Raw genomic sequence first — 18,498 nt, 5'->3', positions numbered from 1 at the left:
TGTTCTCCCCACCCGCCTCAAATGTATCACTTCAACAAGAATCCCAGTCTCATTTCCTATGTGATAAACTGAAGCCCAGAGAAATTAAATAATTTTTGCAAAGTCACACAGCTAGAAGGATGGGAACAAAAATTGCTTTTACTCCAAAAGCATCTGCTTTCCAACAGATCTCACCTGGTCCAAGTCAGGTATCAGATGCTATGCTGAGGTCATTAGGCCACTTGAACAAGTTTGAGAAGTACACTTAGGCCTCCCCTCTGCAATAAATGGGCTACCTGTATTCACACATTTCATATTTTCCTTTAGAAATAACTACTTACAATTATGGTATTAACACCTTACTCTGTGATAACTCTTTATTTGCTTTTGGGTACTTGTCAGAGTAAATTTCTGAAAGCAGAAGTAAGTTAGATTGTCTATAAAACGCTCGGTTAATTTCATGCAGTTCTTTCTGCTGGACATCTGTTTTTTACTTCTTTTAACACACATCATCTGGAATTTTTATCCAAGTTTATTTTTTAAGTGCCAAGTTTGTCGTAAATACACAGCCTGGATTGACATGGATTGGGGATCAAGGTTATTTTCTAATATAACGGAGTGGAGAAAAACTACGATCTTGATCTGCAGCCTCAAGATAGATCTTCAGCATGTGTTTGGCATTGCTGAAGATGGAAGGTGCAGTAACGATTCTGCCTTCAGAGCTACAGCCCATGAGTTTCCCCTATAGAGGGACTCCTTGGCTTGTCTAAAAATGGCTTCAGGCATCCAGACACCTTTCATCACAGAGAACACTCAAGTTAGGCAAGGCAAAGAGTCCATAAGTTTTTCAGAGTGAAATAGATGAGCCCCAGCCATGACCATCTATTTGGGGGTGGGGTTAGCGAAGTAAGGAAGTAACAAGACCACAGTTTTAGAGGTCAAGATAGACCATGGTATCACGGGAGTGAGATAGGTCTCTTAAAGGCAGATTAGGCACCGTTGCCTTTGCTTGGAGATAGAGCTCCAGATTTCTCTGTGACAGTGCGTATGCATTCTAGCTGCTTATTTTCAGTTCTATTCCCAACAGTCACATTCCAGACCCATTAAGAGGTATCAAAACTTGACAGACCACTGTAAGTATACAGCAGAAATACCCACAACGAGGCTCTCTCCGTGAGATGCAAGATGACAAAGTCACAGAGAGTGATTTTCGCAATCTTGGAGCTATTCTATCAGTCTCACACATTCCCTGTCTGGAAGACTGGCTCCCTGCAGCTATATTCCAATTAGATGGAAGAGATAATAATACGCAACACTGCTAATTATGAGACAAGTATACATTTAGGAGGCTTAAAATTCAGAGAGACTTAAAGCCCTCACTGCCCTTTATGTTCCAATCTGAGATCCATTTCCTCTGCTTATTCTTAAATACACCTAAAAATGATGAGAATTTTTATAAAGTGACATAGCACCCAACCCAGGACCAAGTACATAACATGAACATTTACATATACAGTGTCAGATGTAAAGGGGCACAGTGGAGAAAATGGGGCTTAGAAGACACCTGAACTTGGGTTCAAATGTTTCCTCTACAACTGACAAGCTGTGTGACCTTGAGCAGGTTACTTAATTGCCTGTCCCCGTACCTGTAAAGTTATGCCTATAATTTCACAGTACTCTTGTAAAGAGCTAAAATACTCCTGGTACCAATAATTGTGCCTTTGACCAATAGATATTAAAAAGCAATTATTCTAATATTTCATCTTTTTACCGATAAAAGATAGTGGAAGTGAATTCTGCAAAGGCTGGCTCAGTCTTACAACTGGCCATTGGAAAAGCCAGCTTTAAAACTGGATATTCTCCTCTAGTCTTTCTTTTTTCCCATTCTATAATTCAGCTGCTTGTTCTCTGTCATAGGAACTAATTACTTGATATAGTCAGTAAGTTTGAGCTGTTATAACTATTGGACTGTGTGTGATCAAGGATATGACACTGATCATGTTTTATTCAGACACAAACTGAAGGTTACTGGCTTGCCTTTTAAAATCTTTAAACAAAAAGAGAAAGAAAAAAGCTGGAAAGCACAAACTTGTGGTGCTTTGGAGTTAATACAAAATTATTATTTTCATTATGGACTAGCGTGGACAGAAAAATCATATGCCATCTGTGAAACACAAGAGGCAGGCTGGATTACATAGTATAGAAAAATATTATGAACTCATACACCCTGAATTAAAAACTACGAAAGAGGAACAAATCATAATCTGGGATTAACAACCTTCTTGGAACGTTTTGCTTAAATAATAATTATGAATAATTCATGATATGCTAAATTTAGGGAGTTCTACATTCCACTGAACTGATGAAAATTCAACAAAGATCATCACTAATCCAAATATTAAGCTCTTCTATTACATGCTTTGATCTTGGAAATCTATCTAAAAAGATCCCTTAGTGGAAGTCTAGAATCAGTCTCTCTTTAACGTGAAATAAATTGGATTCAAGCTGTTCTAACCTTGAAATCTTTAACACAATTAGAAAGTATATGCCAAGCATCAGGTGTACATTAAAGAGACAACCCAGACTCTTGGAAATAAAGAGCTCACTTCAAAGTTTCCCCTCAGATCAATGTAGTTCTGTGGGTTTGATGGGGAAGTGTGGCTATGGGGGAAGCATCCAGGACACCCAGCTTGCTAGGATTTGCCCGACAGCCCGGTGATTTCCTAAACGGAGACAACGGTGTGCAGTTTGCTCTTGATAAAGAAGTCAGCGGAGAGCCGCAGGTGCTGAAGTCAGACTCCCCTGCAACTTGCTTGCGCACTTTCATGTGACTAAATAAACTCTGTCTCCTCTCGCGGTCCCTGCCCCATTGCCGTCACCACTTGGAAAAAAGAAAGCGGCTAGTACAAAAGACAGCTGCGGGGCCGCATAGCACAGGGAGATCAGCTTGGTGCTTTGTGACCACCTAGAGGGGTGGGATAGGGAGGGTGGGAGGGAGACGCAAGAGGGAAGAGATATTGGGATATGTGTGTGTGTATAGCTGATTCACTTTGTTGTAAAGCGGAGGCTAACACACCATTGTAAAGCAATTATACTCCAATAAAGATGTTAAAAAAAAAGAATAATAAAAGGTGGCAAACTTATATTAATATAAACTGACTATGGAAAGGCCCTAAATAAATATATTCTGAATTGGAAAAATAAAATAAAGTGATTATTGAAAAAAAAAATTTTTAAAGACAGCTGCGGGCACACCATTTTAGAAGAGACAAGGCGCAGATGTTTTTCAATGGTAGTTTCCAACCTTTTCGGCGCCAGAGTTTGGTCTCTTTTAAGAAACAAGTTCATCTGTGCCATACATTGCTGCATTTGATTATTTGCTGTTTGTCTGTCACTTTTAGCTTGTGCTGCATGAGGATTAAGGCATGATTTAAATGCAGAGTTGTCTCATTTTGGAAACAGTACTATCTACCAGGGGGCTGGTGATCAGAAAAGAGAGGTGCTGGAAGAGTACTGATAGTTTGAGGGCTGGTAGAATAGAACAGAACAGAATAGAATAGAATAGAATAGAACAGAACAGAACCACAAAGGCTGTCTCAGCAGTGTCCTGACGGTAGCTGCCTAAAAATTCAAGGACTATGTGTCCTATTCTTTGTACTGGTCATTTTATTTATTTTTGTAAAGATGAAGATTGGGCACAAATATAATTTATAAATGGTCCTTTTTATATTTTTGTTTGTAGGTTCTGATATAGAGCCTTGAATGCAACAGGCAGTCAAAAAATGCCTGTGAGATTGAACCCTGAGAAGCCTAGTGAAGAAAACACCAGTTACAAGAACTACGGCACCTTGTCATTCGATTCTGACATAAATATCACCTCCTCAGTGGCCTCTCTTCCCACATCCCTCACTCCCCTGCAAGACACTTGTTATTCTCCATCACATAACTTGTTTTTTGTTTCGACACAGCACTCATCAGTGTCTGTTACTTTTGTGTATATTCACTTGTCTATTTGCCGTCTCCCTGTCTTGTCATCACCATCTAGTTTCCTACTAGAATGTTAGTTTTATGAAGTCAGGGGACTTTGTTTCCCTGGGATCTTATCCTTTCTATACATGGTGTATCCTCAGCTCCTGGGAGAATGCCTGGCTTTGGGGAAACTTCCAGTGAGTATTTGTGAAATATATGAGTAAACGTCTCTACAGCCCTGACTTCTAGAAGTCAAAATAGCAGGATGACCATATAATGTATTTTCTGCACTGCCACTTTTGACAGTGAAAGAGTGCGCCAATAGGTGTCAGGATATGGATAATAGATGTAAACTTTATAAATCCTGGTTCAATAAATAAAGGAAAAATAGAATACATATAAATTTAGATTCCTGGAACGTTTGCCAAATATCAGGATTATGGAATATTTTTTTAAAAGGCATTATTACATCTTAATTCAGGAGATCAAGGCATCTAAAGGTCAAGAAAGGATTCTCAAGAACTTATCCTAGCAGACCCTTAGAAGCTAGCTAGAGGTGATTTATAACTAGTGCTATATTTATGTGCCAATGGAAACTATCAAAGGACTTCCAAGTGCTTTACACAATTCGATTTCTCTACGTAGTTAACATCCCTTCTTTAGTCCTTCTGTGCCTTAGGTCACACGATGACTTTCCTTAGGAAATTTTCGATCGTTTGTCTTTGTTTATTATTCTAAGGATTAGAAAAGGTGAATTTAAGTTCAAACTCTAATCGCCTAGAAATCTCTAATAGTGGGATTCAGATTTGGAAAGTATTTTTCCTTGTTTGTTTTTGTTTTTCAAGTAGACTAACGAGGTCTCATGAGTCCACAGCACTAACAGAACTGCTTGAAAAATTAAAGTCATATTTTATAATACTAAACTTACAATTGGGGGTCTTAGTTTCAAAGGTAGTGTATTAGCATAACATGGAGATCTGTTACGTTTCACTGACTTTGTACAGTGGCAGAATTAGGATATCTGGGGCAAAAATAATGATAAACAGAGGTTCTGTCTCCTTGCATTGAACACATTCTTGAGTAGTGATACTCAAGACTTGTGAGTTTAATTAGAGAGAGGAGAAAATAGCCCCTGGCAGGGGTTGGCTAACTTTGGGCTTACGATCCAGTCTGCAAGCTTTTCCCCTTCAAACTTTCCCCTATAGTCCAGAACCACCTGGGCAGTGACAAACGTTAACTGAGATTTCCCCCATGTGCCAGGTACTGTGCTTCATGGGAACTAGAGGGATTCACCTATGAAGAACCCAAACAAGGTCATTGATTCCTTAGACAGATGGATATTAAAATTGATTCAGGGACTTCCCTGGTGGTCCAGTGGGTAAGACTCCACACTCCCAATCCCCGGTTGGGGAACTAGATACTTGCATGCATGCCTCAACAAAGATCCCATGTGCCGCAACTAAGACCCGGTGCAGACTAACTAAATAGATAAATAAATAAATATTTTTTTAAAATGCCATTTGAAACATTGTAAAATGTCTATATTGACACGATGACAAAATAAAAATTCTAAAAAAATTGATTCAATTTATACATAATTAAAGTATTAGAAGGTGATAGTGGGGGTGATGGTGAGATATTCCACGGGAGGCAAGGAATCAAGGTGGAAGGAAGCATACACTCAAGATCGTGACTGAAATATACTATATCACAGCAGAGAGATCCAACATGATGGTGGAGGGTGATGGGGATAGAGAGGCAGGCATGCGGGAGATCCTACAGGTCCCCGTGGACCATGCTCACAATACAGGACTTCATCCCTTCTCTACTTTTCCATGCTACCCTTTATGGCTGTTCTCATAGCTGTAAGAGAGTCACACCTCCTAGCAGAGGCCCAGGAGGACAAGACTGCAGTGCTTCTGGCTGTGGGATAACCAGGGTAGCTCACGCTGGACAGGGAAGCAACCAGTTATTCACATCACTAATGCAAATAACACCTCTAGTTTAATGAACTCATCTACATGTAATATTACCTATTTGTTTACTGTGTATTGTCCCTCAACTAGATTGTAAGCATCATGAGAAGAGGGAAATTGTCTTCCCCCCCCCCCCCCCACTGCTTCATGTCCAACACATTGTACTATGACGGGCAGATTAGTATTTGTTTAATGGATAAATGACTCTTAAGTCAATAGGAAAACAACTCTTTGGCTTTGCATTTTCAAAATATTACTTAGACTGTGATTTTAATGTATGGACTTTGAGTGGGGTAAAAGGACGAGATGTGAGAGTGGACCATGAGAGGAACTGAGTCTATGGGAAAATCTTTAAAAGACCCTAGGGAGTCTCTGATAACACTCTTTCCTGCTGGCGCGTAGGAAGGTGGAGATGGAAATTAACACATAATAAACACCAATGCTGTGTCAGGTACTGTGCTAGACGCCTACATATACTTCATAGCATTTAATTCTCAAACCCCAAACAAAGCCTCTAACATGTGCATGAATTCCATTTTAGAGATGAAGAAGCTGAGACTCAGATAGAGTAAGTCATTTGCCTAAAGAGCTGCAATTTGAAACTCGATTTACCCAACTTTAAAGTTGATGCCCAGCTGGAAACTATACATGCTGCCAATCAGAATATTTGAGAAACTAATATAGGTCAATCGATCACTGAAATCTTGGTCCTAAGATTTGCCATTTGGTTTCCTGAGGTGCTTTGCAGGCTCTCAATTGTGCAGGAGATGGCATGCTGTTATTTCTGGACATTGTGATTCCCAGAGTTTCATTTTGAGTGATGCTCTTTATGGAAATAAATTTCAACTTCCTTAGCTGTGGTTTTCTAAGGCATATCCTGAGTACTGTTGTCAGCTCTGCCCTCTCCAGGATCTTAGAGTTGACTTCGCAGGTGAGCCCCTTTTCCTGCTACATCCTGCGTTTGCTCCTCAGACAATCCCAACTAAGGCAGAGAATTATCAATATGCCCAGTATGCTCATTTGTGAATAGCTTAGAAATGAGCCCATATCCTAGTTCCAGTGGTCCAGTCACAGAGCTTCTAAAAACCTCCTTCCAAATATCTTTGTTTGGTGATCAGATCCAGGTCTTTTAACCCCTTTCCCCATCAGATTCCATGATTCCTCCAACATGCAATTCTTCTTCCCTTTTCCTCCCCTACTTAGTGACTAACCATATAGCAGGATTTTCCCTAGGTCCCTATTCCAAATTTCTGACATTTACCTTGTGATAAACTGTAACTCTTTTTCAGGATGAGAACCCTATCCTAAACCACAGCTCTGTGCTTGCCTGTTATGCTCTCCTTGTTCTCTGTATATGGACACATGTTTTGATCCCTACTTTAGCCTGATGGCTGGAGTGCCATCTGTTGCTGCCATTTGCCTAGCTCCCGAGTATCAGCTGCCCCCTGAATTCCTTGCCATTGTTCATTATTTACCCAGGAACTTATAGTATTAATAGCTATCTGTTCAGCAAAGATTTATACTCCCTTTCCTCCACAGGAACCGTTTCCTCCATAACACTGTTGCTAAGAAGCGACTAGCCATCCAGAAACTACATTTCCTACTCTGCTATCTTGCACTGAGCTGGAGAAGTGCAACCAAATTTTATCCGATGGAATATAGATAGCAGAGATATACACAACTTCCAATCTGGTCCATAAAAACCTCCCCAGGACGAGCTGGATATCACCCTCCAGAGAAACTTGATTATGCTTAAGCGGTAGGGCCTCCATCAATCTGTGTCCATGGTTGACTTCGTGAAGCAGAAACTACCCCTTCCTTTATGGGAGTGAAAAATTAGTTTCTAATCTATGATATGAAGCCACTGTGACTGGGGGGGTTTACCTGATACAGGAACTAATTTTACTTATAGGATACATCTTCTTCTAAAAGCCACAGAGGCTAACAAATTTTGAATTGGTTGAACTTAGGACCTTTACAATAAACACCGTCCCATGGGGTCAGCGGCCCCTCCGGGGTCTGTCACTGTTACTAGGCCAGTTCTTCACCCTCTGCCTCATTATAAAGGACTGATACTACTCAGCCATAAAAAAAGAACGAAATAATGCCATTTGCAGCAACGTGGATGCCACTAGAGATTATCATGCTAAGTGAAGTAAGTCAGACAGAGAAGGACAAACACCATCTGGAATCTAAAATATGGCACAAATGAACCTATCTATGAAACAGAAACAGACTTACAGACATAGAGAACAGACTTGTGGTTGGTTGCCACGGGGGAAGGGTGTGAGAGAGGGAAGGTCTGGGAGTTTGGGCTGAGCAGATGTAAACTAATATATAGGAAGGATAAACAACAAGGTCCTACTGTGTAACATGGGGAACTATAGTCAATATCCTGTGATAAACCATAATGGAAAAGAATATTTAAAAAAAGAACGCCTACTATGTGTATAACTGAGTCACTTTGCTGACAGCAGAGATTGCCACAGTATTGTAAGTCTACTATACTTCAACAACAAAAAAGAAACATTAAAAAATAAAAAAGGACTCATAGGAGGCCAGGCTCGTTCCCTCTGCTCCCCTGGGTCAGCCTCATGTGATGTCCAGCTGGCCAACATGCCTTATCCCGTGTGTCAAGCTATGGCATACGGAGAGATACTTAAAGACTAAATTGTTTTGTGGGAACCAACACAGGGAAGCCACATACCTCCATGACCACAAGTCTGTGAGCACTCTGTCCAAGCCGTCCACCCCGAGAGCTGACAGTTGACCACGCATTCCACCAGGCAGTGAAGGCTCATCCTCTGGGGCTTCTCCAAGTTATGCTGCAGATGGGAGGGAAATGTGATTGTACTGGAGAATTCACAGCAACATCCAATCAAATCACTATCCTTTTATGGGATAATAATCTTTATTCTATGAGAATAACCTTTCTGCATTTTTGTGGGGAAAAATATCCTGGCTTGTAGAAACTGATGGCAAGCCTAGAAAATGATGGTCCTTATTTCACGAAATAGAAACTTGTCAGCCCCAATTTTTTTTGATAAAATCCTCAACTTTAGAAGTAGATTGGCAGTTAAGGTACCGGGAAAGCAGGCAGTTATGTGACACAGAGATCTGTCCTGTCACTCAGCCAGTAAGGAACCAGGAGGATGCCTCGCTGTTAAATCTAGGCTCCTTGCCCTCTGGATGGGCCAACAGTACATAGAGAGCTCAAATTAATAGCTACCTAGGCTAAAATAATAAATAGAAAAAGAATAAAACTCAAATCTACAAACCACCTAAAGTTTGTAAAAAAGACCAATTAGCTAAAAACAGTCACGGTCTTAATCAAGGGAAAAGTTGATGATACTGTTTCTTTTCCTCTTATCCTCTCTGAAATCCACATCTAGGCAAAATTACACATTTCCTAATGGCCAAGGTAGAAGAGGTCTTAGTGAAAGAATAAATCATCCAAGAAACACAGAAAGAATAAAAAAATTCTGTTTTAGGAATCACACACTGTGTGATTGGGGAAAATGCTAACACTCAATACAAGTTACATATTAGCAATGTCCACACTGAGATAAAATTAATGATTATAGCATGATTACTTGCTAAGTGGGCAAAACAGAAATGACCACATGGGATCTATGACCCATTTGAGATATATAGGTATTCTAGTTAGGTTAATTTGGGACTTTAACGTTCTTTAAATATTTGCTGGATATATGGGAATTTAGAAAGCAGAGAAACTGATTTTTCTATTAATGAATAGTTTATATCGCTCTTTGTATCAAAAGGAAAGCTTTATTATGTACACTAAATGTAAGATTTTCACTTATTTGGAGTTGTTGTAGATTGGTGATTTATTTGTCTTGAAGCAGACAACATCTTGAGAGGGAGATGAAATTAAACAAAATGTTAAAATAAATCACTGACACTTGGTAGACGGAACTCTGCCCTGTATTAGCCAGTCTCAGCATTTCATTAAATGGGCTGTTCAATTTCAGATGGTCTAGTCTCAGGGCTGGTGTTGGTCCATGGTGGTACTGTTGGTTTAAAGAGATGTTATGGCAGTACTTAACAAGGCTGAATCAGGATCGGTGAGGAGGGTTTTGTTCTGATTTTAATTTCCACTTGTGGACTCTTCTTACTTAAGGAGAAATGGGACAACTTTTATTTTGCTGGTTTCCGTGGAAACCTGAGCTAACTGGCCCCACCTATTTCCAATTATTCCAAAGACTGTTTTAGTGATTCTTATAATGGGACAGCATATGGTCATCTTTATTTCTATTAAACTGCCCCCATCGTGCATTTCACTTATACATTGGGAAGGAAACGCCAACTTTCTTGGAACAGGTTTGATTATAGTTTTTGTCCAAACTCCACATATTTTGTCATTGGGAAAAAAAGGGAGCAATAAAATTACAAAAATTCAAAAGCCACTAATTTGAAACTTGGTAGGCAGGCATTTTGACTTACCTTGAGAAGAAAAACGCAACTGTGCTAATTACCTAGCAATCATTTGCTCAGCAAATTAGCAAAGTATTCTAATAGCAAGTGTCAGTGTTCATCTTATATGCAAGGAACGGTGTTTCCTATTTAGGCAAATGAATCACCCGCCCGATACAAAGAGTCATATTTAAATATTAGAGTCACCTGATGTCAATAGTTTGTTGGCAAATAAGTTCTTTAAAATAATGGAAAAAACTGTATTTTTAATGAATCCATTTCCCCAATGCAAAATGACCTTTCCTGGTCATTTTAACTAAGTTCAAACGAGTGAGATATAACTGTATGATACTAGTACCTCTACTCTGACTGAACCTAAGCTGTGATGAGTAGAAATCAGACTGTCATTTATATCAAGCACTGTGGAGGTTGCAGACCAATATTCAAACAAATAAACAAACAAACAAAGCCATGGGTGTGGGATACAAGTATACACAACTCACCTGCTCGCACTGGTCCACACTGACAGGCTTGCCATCACTGCGCACACAGCTCAGAAGGCGGGTCCTGATGCCTTGCCCACAGGTCGCATTTTCACTCAGCTGGCACGTGCTCCACTCTACAGGCACAGGGTCACCACACTGAGTTTCAAAGTTATGACCATGTGAGCAAAATACAACACACCTTTGATTCTCTGCATTGGTGGAGGAGAGTGTGCACAGAATCCTAAAACCACTTTCAAGTGGCTTCTAAAAGCATCCTGCAATTCTTTTATTGAAAAACAATCAATCAGATCACCAAATAACAAAAGTGAGCTACCTTCCTAAGTTTGGTTTCTTGAGGTCAAAAGCCAAGTAATTTTTAGAAACCGTCTCATAGTTGGCTGAGGTAGGAAAAGAGAAACACTAAGCACAAGGGCAAAGGAAAACCAGTTTGGAATCATCTATTTGCTGGGGATAATTGAGAGAGGAAAACAAGAACAACAACAACCAGAAATGATGCTAGTCTTTGATGTAAACTTGAAGATGTTTTCAAGGAATAAACATAATTTTCTAAAGGTACATTGGAGCCAAGAGAGGTACCCCAGAAGGGAAAGGGGGCAAGATATATGCACTATTTCAGGAACTCTCATTTTAAGAAAATTATTCTCTCATGAGAGAAGCTTTTGTCAGTCTGGCTAATTGTATTACAAACTGGACACCAGGAGTTAGAATAAACCATCCCATGACTAATTCTTTTTTAAAAAATCTTATTTTGTTCTTGTGGGTAGAAAAAAAGAAAAGATCCTAGATCATATACAGTAAGAACCTATCTAAGGAGATTTTTCATATGTGGTAGATGATCTAAGAGTTTAATAGGAAGAGCAAAGCCATATATAGTAAAATCAGCATTTTAAAGACATGCTCTTCCAGTAAAAGGAAATTTTACTGTATTTCTCAAAAATTATTATGAAAACTAATGATCTGAAGGACCTTTAACTAAAGAAAAAGGGAACATATGCCAGGTCAATGTTTACCTATAAAGACAATCAGACAGCCCCATAGAATTCCCTAGGAGGTTCTCTACACGAGAAATCTCGGTAGTGCCGCTGTGTCCTCAGTGGGGAATTAGTTTCAGGAAAAGGCTATTGTTTTGCCTCTGCAGGCATGTGGCCATTTGGTCATCAGTACTGAATTCTATGCTGAGACAACCGCTTCCACATTTCGTGGCATTCTGTGTGTCTGCCGCTACAGGGAATGGCAGGGAGCAGATCAATGTGACTACACAGTCCTTTGGTATCAGACTGAGCCCTGTGGTGCCCAAGAGAAACCTGAGCTGTGTCTGAATGAGGCTGTGGTGATTTTCAGTGCCTCTAAAACATCCCTATCCAGTCAGGTCCCCCATTCATCCTTCGTGAGCCCCATAGAGCAAGTACATCACAAGCTTGAATTTCTGGAAATAACAAAAGCCATGGACCAGCTCCATTCTATGACAGCTTGGTTCCTTGCTTCGTGGTTTTCAACCGTACCTGTTAGATTGTACTGGAACTGGAAGCAATTTTCATTGAGGAGGCAGGGCCGCACCTGTGAGTCTTCAGCGCACGTCCTTGAGCTCAGTGACGGCCTCAGCAGATGGCGGGTCCTTCTCTGCGTTGTGTGTGGATCACACGACTGTGAAAATCAAAGAGCAGGCAGAGTTATAAAGGACCCCATGTTTGTTGATAAATTCTATGTGCTTATCTGTATACACGGAGACACATGTACAGCAGCCACAGGGTAGAGACTGTTGAGAGTATGAAACAGAATATTTAGAAAACAAAACCATTATGGGATTCAATGTAAATAGTTTTGGGGGTTTTCACCTGACAGCTCTTTCTTGTTCTACATTACACTGAAGCCTACATTTCTATCTCCCATGTATACTTAGGCACATGAGACTATTTTCATCCATTAAACACTCTCTATTCTAAAATGCGTCTGCCATGTAGCAAGAGACGAATGCATTTTGATGTTTCAATGAATGAAAAAAAGGAAGATAATGTCCCTTGTGCCCTCAGATAGTCTAACCCAATAGAAATAATCACACAGAACATTTTAATGAGAAAATCATTAAAAAAAAAACAGAGAGAGGGAATTATGAAATCAATATTGCCGATATACCAAAACTTTCCTCTTATTTGGGAGGACCTCTGATCCACAGAAGATGAGCCACTGCATGCTGTTGCCATTTCAGCAAAATAAATGTACAACTATGAACTTCAAAGATCTCCTGCAAAAATCAAAATCTACCCAGGGGTCTCACATGTCCTCTTATAGCCTCAACTCATATGACATTCTTGAGCCAGGTAAAGCTACCTGCTACCTGTCATCCATCTGCTCTACTCACAGAGGACCTTCAGAAGTTCCCCACTACTGCAATAATCTCCTTTCACATGTCCTAAATCCTAAACTTCTTCTTCTTTAGAACACTAACCAAGGCTTCATCGTTGACAGTCTTTCTCTTAAGAATGACAGATCCTTCTCTTCCTTCCTAAGCAACCCATGCTGAAGAGCACAGGCTTTGATTCTAAACATATACATATAAGTTCCACCTGCCCTTATATGATCATTCTTTGTTTATTACTCTGTCTCCTTTTCTTTATAAACTCTTTGAAGGCATGATGGATCATGATTTCTACTTCCCATATCACTCCCCGAAAATCTTGATATACATTTTACCCGCAGTGGTTGTTCAATAAACACCATTAAATATGGTCACGACAATGTAATTCCAGACCTAAAAACCTCGGGCACATAGATGTTTAAGCCACAGGAAAAAGAGAAGTCTCTGAAGTGATGTCATCAAATCATCATTTCCATATTTGGGATGTTTATTTTTTTATTCCTTTACCTTTTCAGATATTGTAGCAAGAACAACCTGTAAACTTAATCTTGGCTGTTAATTAAAATGATAATGTTGGATGGCACTGAAATATGCAGAAAAATGCCACAAAAGTCTCTTCTAATTTTAAATGTTTAGAGCCATTGAAACACATTTACTATCCATGTGGCTTTATAGTTGAATCATCTCTCAATACTTTTTTTTTTTTTTTTTTTTGCAGTACGCAGGACTCTCATTGTTGTGGCCCCTCCCATTACAGAGCACAGGCTCCGGACGCGCAGGACCAGTGGCCATGGCTAACGGGCCCAGCCGCTCCGCGGCAAGTGGGATCCTCCCAGACTGGGTCACGAACCCATGTCCCCTGCATCAGCAGGCGTACTCTCAACCACTGCACCACCAGGGAAGCCCTGTCAATACTTTTAAAGTCATTTCATGTTTTCATTGTATCAAATTGTCTCTAGATGATCAAGAAGAGCCACTGAAATCAGGTAATTATTCTGAATTATCTGAAAAGGAATCCCATGCTAAATGCTTACAAATAATTTCTTATTGGTTCACCAATTAGTTTGTTTGTTCTCATGGGAAGGAATAATAACTTAAATGATTTACCAATGAAAGAAAATGAAAGTATCTTAAAAGATACTCCTTCTTTGAGAAGATAAACAAAATTGATAAACCATTAGCCAGACTCATCAAGAAAAAAAGGGAGAAGACTCAAATCAATAGAATTAGAAATGAAAAAGAAGTAACAACTGACACTGCAGAAATACAAAAGATCATGAGAGATTACTACAAGCAACTCTATGCCAATAAAATGGACAACCTGGAAGAAATGGACAAATTTGTAGAAAGGCACAACCTGCCAAGACTGAATCAGGAAGAAATAGAAAAAATGAACAGACCAATCACAAGCACTGAAATTGAAACTGTGATTAAAAATCTTCCAACAAACAAAAGCCCAGGACCAGATGGCTTCACAGGCGAATTCTATCAAACATTTAGAGAAGAGCTAACACCTATCCTTCTCAAACTCTTCCAAAATATAGCACAGGGAGGAACACTCCCAAACTCATTCTATGAGGCCACCATCACCCTGATATCGAAACCAGACAAGGATGTCACAAAGAAAGAAAACTACAGGCCAATATCACTGATGAACATTGATGCAAAAATCCTCAACAAAATACTAGCAAACAGCATCCAATAGCACATTAAATGGATCATCCATCATGATCAAGTGGGGTTTATTCCAGGAATGCAAGGATTCTTCAATATATGCAAATCAATCAATGTGATAAACCATATTAACAACTGAAGGATAAAAACCATATGATCATCTCAATAGATGCAGAAAGAGCTTTCCACAAAATTCAACACCCATTTATGATAAAAACCCTGCAGAAAGTATGCACAGAGGGAACTTTCCTCAACATAATAAAGGCCATATATGACAAACCCACAGCCAACATTGTCCTCAATGGTGAAAAACTGAAAGCATTTCCACTAAGATCAGGAACAAGACAAGGTTGCCCACTCTCACCACTCTTATTCAACATACTTTTGGAAGTTTTAGCCACAGCCATCAGAGAAGAAAAGGAAATAAAAGGAATCCAAATCGGAAAAGAAGAAGTAAAGCTGTCACTGTTTGCAGAGGACATGATACTATACATAGAGAATCCTAAAGATGCTACCAGAAAACTACTAGAGCTAATCAATGAATTTGGTAAAATAGCAGGATACAAAATTAATGCACAGAAATCTCTGGCATTCCTATACACTAATGATGAAAAATCTGAAAGTGAAATTAGGAAAACACTTCCATTTACCATTGCAACAAAAAATAAAATATCTAGGAATAAAACTACCTAAGGAGACAAAAGACCTGTATGCAGAAAATTACAAGACACTATGAAAAAAATTAAATATGATACAAATAGATGGAGAGATATACCATGTTCTTGGATTGGAAAAATCAACACTGTGAAAATGACTCTAGTACCCAAAGCAATCTACAGATTCAATGCAATCCCTATCAAACGACCACTGGCATTTTTCACAGAACTAGAACAAAAAATTTCACAATTTGTATGGAAACACAAAAGACCCCGAATAGCCAAAGCAATCTTGAGAATGAAAAATGGAGCTGGAGGAATCAGGCTCCCTGACTTCAGACTATACTACAAAGCTACAGTAATCAAGACAGTATGGTACTGGCACAAAAACCGAAAGATAGATCAATGGAACAGGATAGAAAGCCCAGAGATAAACCCATGCACATATGGTTGCCTTATCTTTGATAAAGGAGGCGGGAATGTACAGTGGAGAAAGGACAGCCTCTTCGGTAAGTGGTGCTGGGAAAACTGGACAGGTACATGTAAAACTATGAGATTAGATCACTCTCTAACACCATACACAAAAATAAGCTCAAAATGGATTAAAGACCTAAATGTAAGGCCAGAAACTATCAAACTCTTAGAGGAAAACATAGGCAGGACACTCTATGACATAAATCACAGCAAGATCCTTTTTGACCCACCTCCTAGAGAAATGGAAATAAAAACAAAAATAAACAAATGGGACCTAATGAAACTTCAAAGCTTTTGCATAGCAAAGGAAACCATAAACAAGACCAAAAGACAACCCTCAGCATGGGAGAAAATATTTGCAAATGAAGCAAGTGACATAGGATTAATCTCCAAAATTTATAAGCAGCTCATGCAGCTTAATAACAAAAAAACAACCCCATCCAAAAATGGGCAGAAGACCTAAATAGTCATTTCTCCAAAGAAGATATACAGACTGCCAACAAACACATGAAAGAATGCTCAACATCACTAATCATTAGAGAAATGCAAATCAAAACTACAATGAGATATCATCTCACACCAGTCAGAATGGCCATCATCAAAAAATCTAGAAACAATAAATGCTAGAGAGGGTGTGGAGAAAAGGGAACCCTCTTGCACTGTTGGTGGGAATGTAACTTGATACAGCCACTGTGGAGAACAGTATGGAGGTTCCTTTAAAAACTACAAATTGAACTACCATATGACCCAGCAATCCCACTACTGGGCATATACCCTGAGAAAACCATAATTCAAAAAGAGTCATGTACCAAAATGTTCATTGCAGCTCTATTTACAATAGCCCGGAGATGGAAACAACCTAAGTGTCCATCATCGGATGAATGGGTAAAGAAGATGTGGCACATATATACAATGGAATATTACTCAGCCATAAAAAGAAACGAAATTGAGCTATTTGTAATGAGGTGGATAGACCTAGAGTCTGTCATACAAGGTGAAGTAAGTCAGAAAGAGAGAGACAAATACCGTATGCTAACACATATATATGGAATTTAAGAAAAAAAAAATGTCATGAGGAACCTAGGGGTAAAACAGGAATAAAGACACAGACCTACTTGAGAATGGACTTGAGGATATGGGGAGGGGAAGGGTAAGCTGTGACAAAGCGAGAGAGAGGCATGGACATATATACACTACCAAATGTAAAATAGATAGCTAGTGGGAAGCAGCTGCATAGCACAGGGAGATCAGCTCGGTGCTTTGTGACCCCCTGAAGGGGTGTGATGGGGAGGGTGGGAGGGAGGGAGACGCAGGAGGGAAGAGATATGGGAACATGTGTGTATATATAGCTGATTCGTTTTGCTGGAGGGCGGAGGCTGGCACACCATTGTGAAGCAGTTATACTCCAATAAAGATGTTAAAAAAAAAAAAAAAAAAGATACTCCTGATTAGTGTTCTGCTACTTTTCTACCTTATAAAAATCCATTAATGTTTGAACCAAATGAGCATGTGTAAGGATTATGAACCTGCTTAGTCTAAACCATCAAATAAAGCAAAAGAGAAAATAACACCCACAAACATACAATTGAAATGACTATGTAACCTTGAACAATTCACTTATATATTCTGTATCTTAGTTCTTCATCTAGACCTGGGTGAGAAAGGGGTTTGAAGAAGACAGGGGCATAATTTGATAGTCTTTAAGAACACCTTCCCTCAGACCTTATATGCGTATCAGTCTCTAGTCCGCTGGATATGCTTTTAAGATGATACCCTCTCTCTGCCTGTCATTCATAGCCATGTAGACTTTAATTATCACTTTCTAGAAATTAATAATATTGAAAACTAACACTGCAGCTAACTGTCTTACTAACACTATCCACAGAAACAGGCAAAGAAGAGGCGCAGATGACTGAAATCCACAAACACAATCCAACCTAATCTCAGGTGATATTTGTACATTCCACCTTTTAAAATTGCCCTAGTGCTGCTAACAAGTCATAGATTGACTTAGTGTGTCTCCTCACTCCTTTCTCTTCATTAGCTATTTATTGGAAGTTCATAAGATAATGAATAGGTCACTAGGGAGATGAGGGTGGGCTAAGAAAAAAAGAATGACAGAGGAGGCTTACACCCAGATGATTTCTTTATTGGATCAAGACTCTTCAGATATAAACTGGGATCTTTTCTCCTCTACAGTATTTATACAAAGACATACTGTCAACTTCCTGAATAGAGAAGCGAGAAACTGATGTGTTGATAACTAACTGAAAGTCAATTTTGGACCAGTCTCATTATAAAGGACAAAGTTATATAGCTAAAGTTTATTTGCTAGGGAAGGAGATGACCAATAAGAACCAGTAGAATCTGGTACGTAAGCCCTTTTATGAGACTAGATTTTTGAACTCTGAAAACCAGCACTTACCGTAAAGTTCAATCCTTCATTACGACATTGTGCCTTCACACCTTTTGTT

At 39.3% G+C, this 18,498-nt stretch overlaps 1 protein-coding gene across 1 annotated transcript in view; it reads right to left on the bottom strand.

Annotated features, from left to right (window-relative positions):
* Nucleotides 1-18,498, bottom strand: part of THSD7B (thrombospondin type 1 domain containing 7B) — a 760,956-nt gene that overhangs the window by 29,942 nt on the left and 712,516 nt on the right. Inside the window, exons 17-19 of the mRNA XM_065880761.1 lie at nucleotides 12,367-12,508; nucleotides 10,862-10,977; nucleotides 8,632-8,749 (exon numbers count right to left, since the gene is read on the bottom strand). Of these exons, the coding sequence (XP_065736833.1) occupies nucleotides 8,632-8,749; nucleotides 10,862-10,977; nucleotides 12,367-12,508 (376 nt within the window). The remainder of the gene's footprint in view (nucleotides 1-8,631; nucleotides 8,750-10,861; nucleotides 10,978-12,366; nucleotides 12,509-18,498) is intronic.

Source organism: Phocoena phocoena, chromosome 7 (assembly GCF_963924675.1).
Source record: "Phocoena phocoena chromosome 7, mPhoPho1.1, whole genome shotgun sequence".
Taxonomy (NCBI): Eukaryota; Metazoa; Chordata; class Mammalia; order Artiodactyla; family Phocoenidae; genus Phocoena; species Phocoena phocoena.
This window is presented reverse-complemented; position numbering and strand designations above follow the sequence as displayed.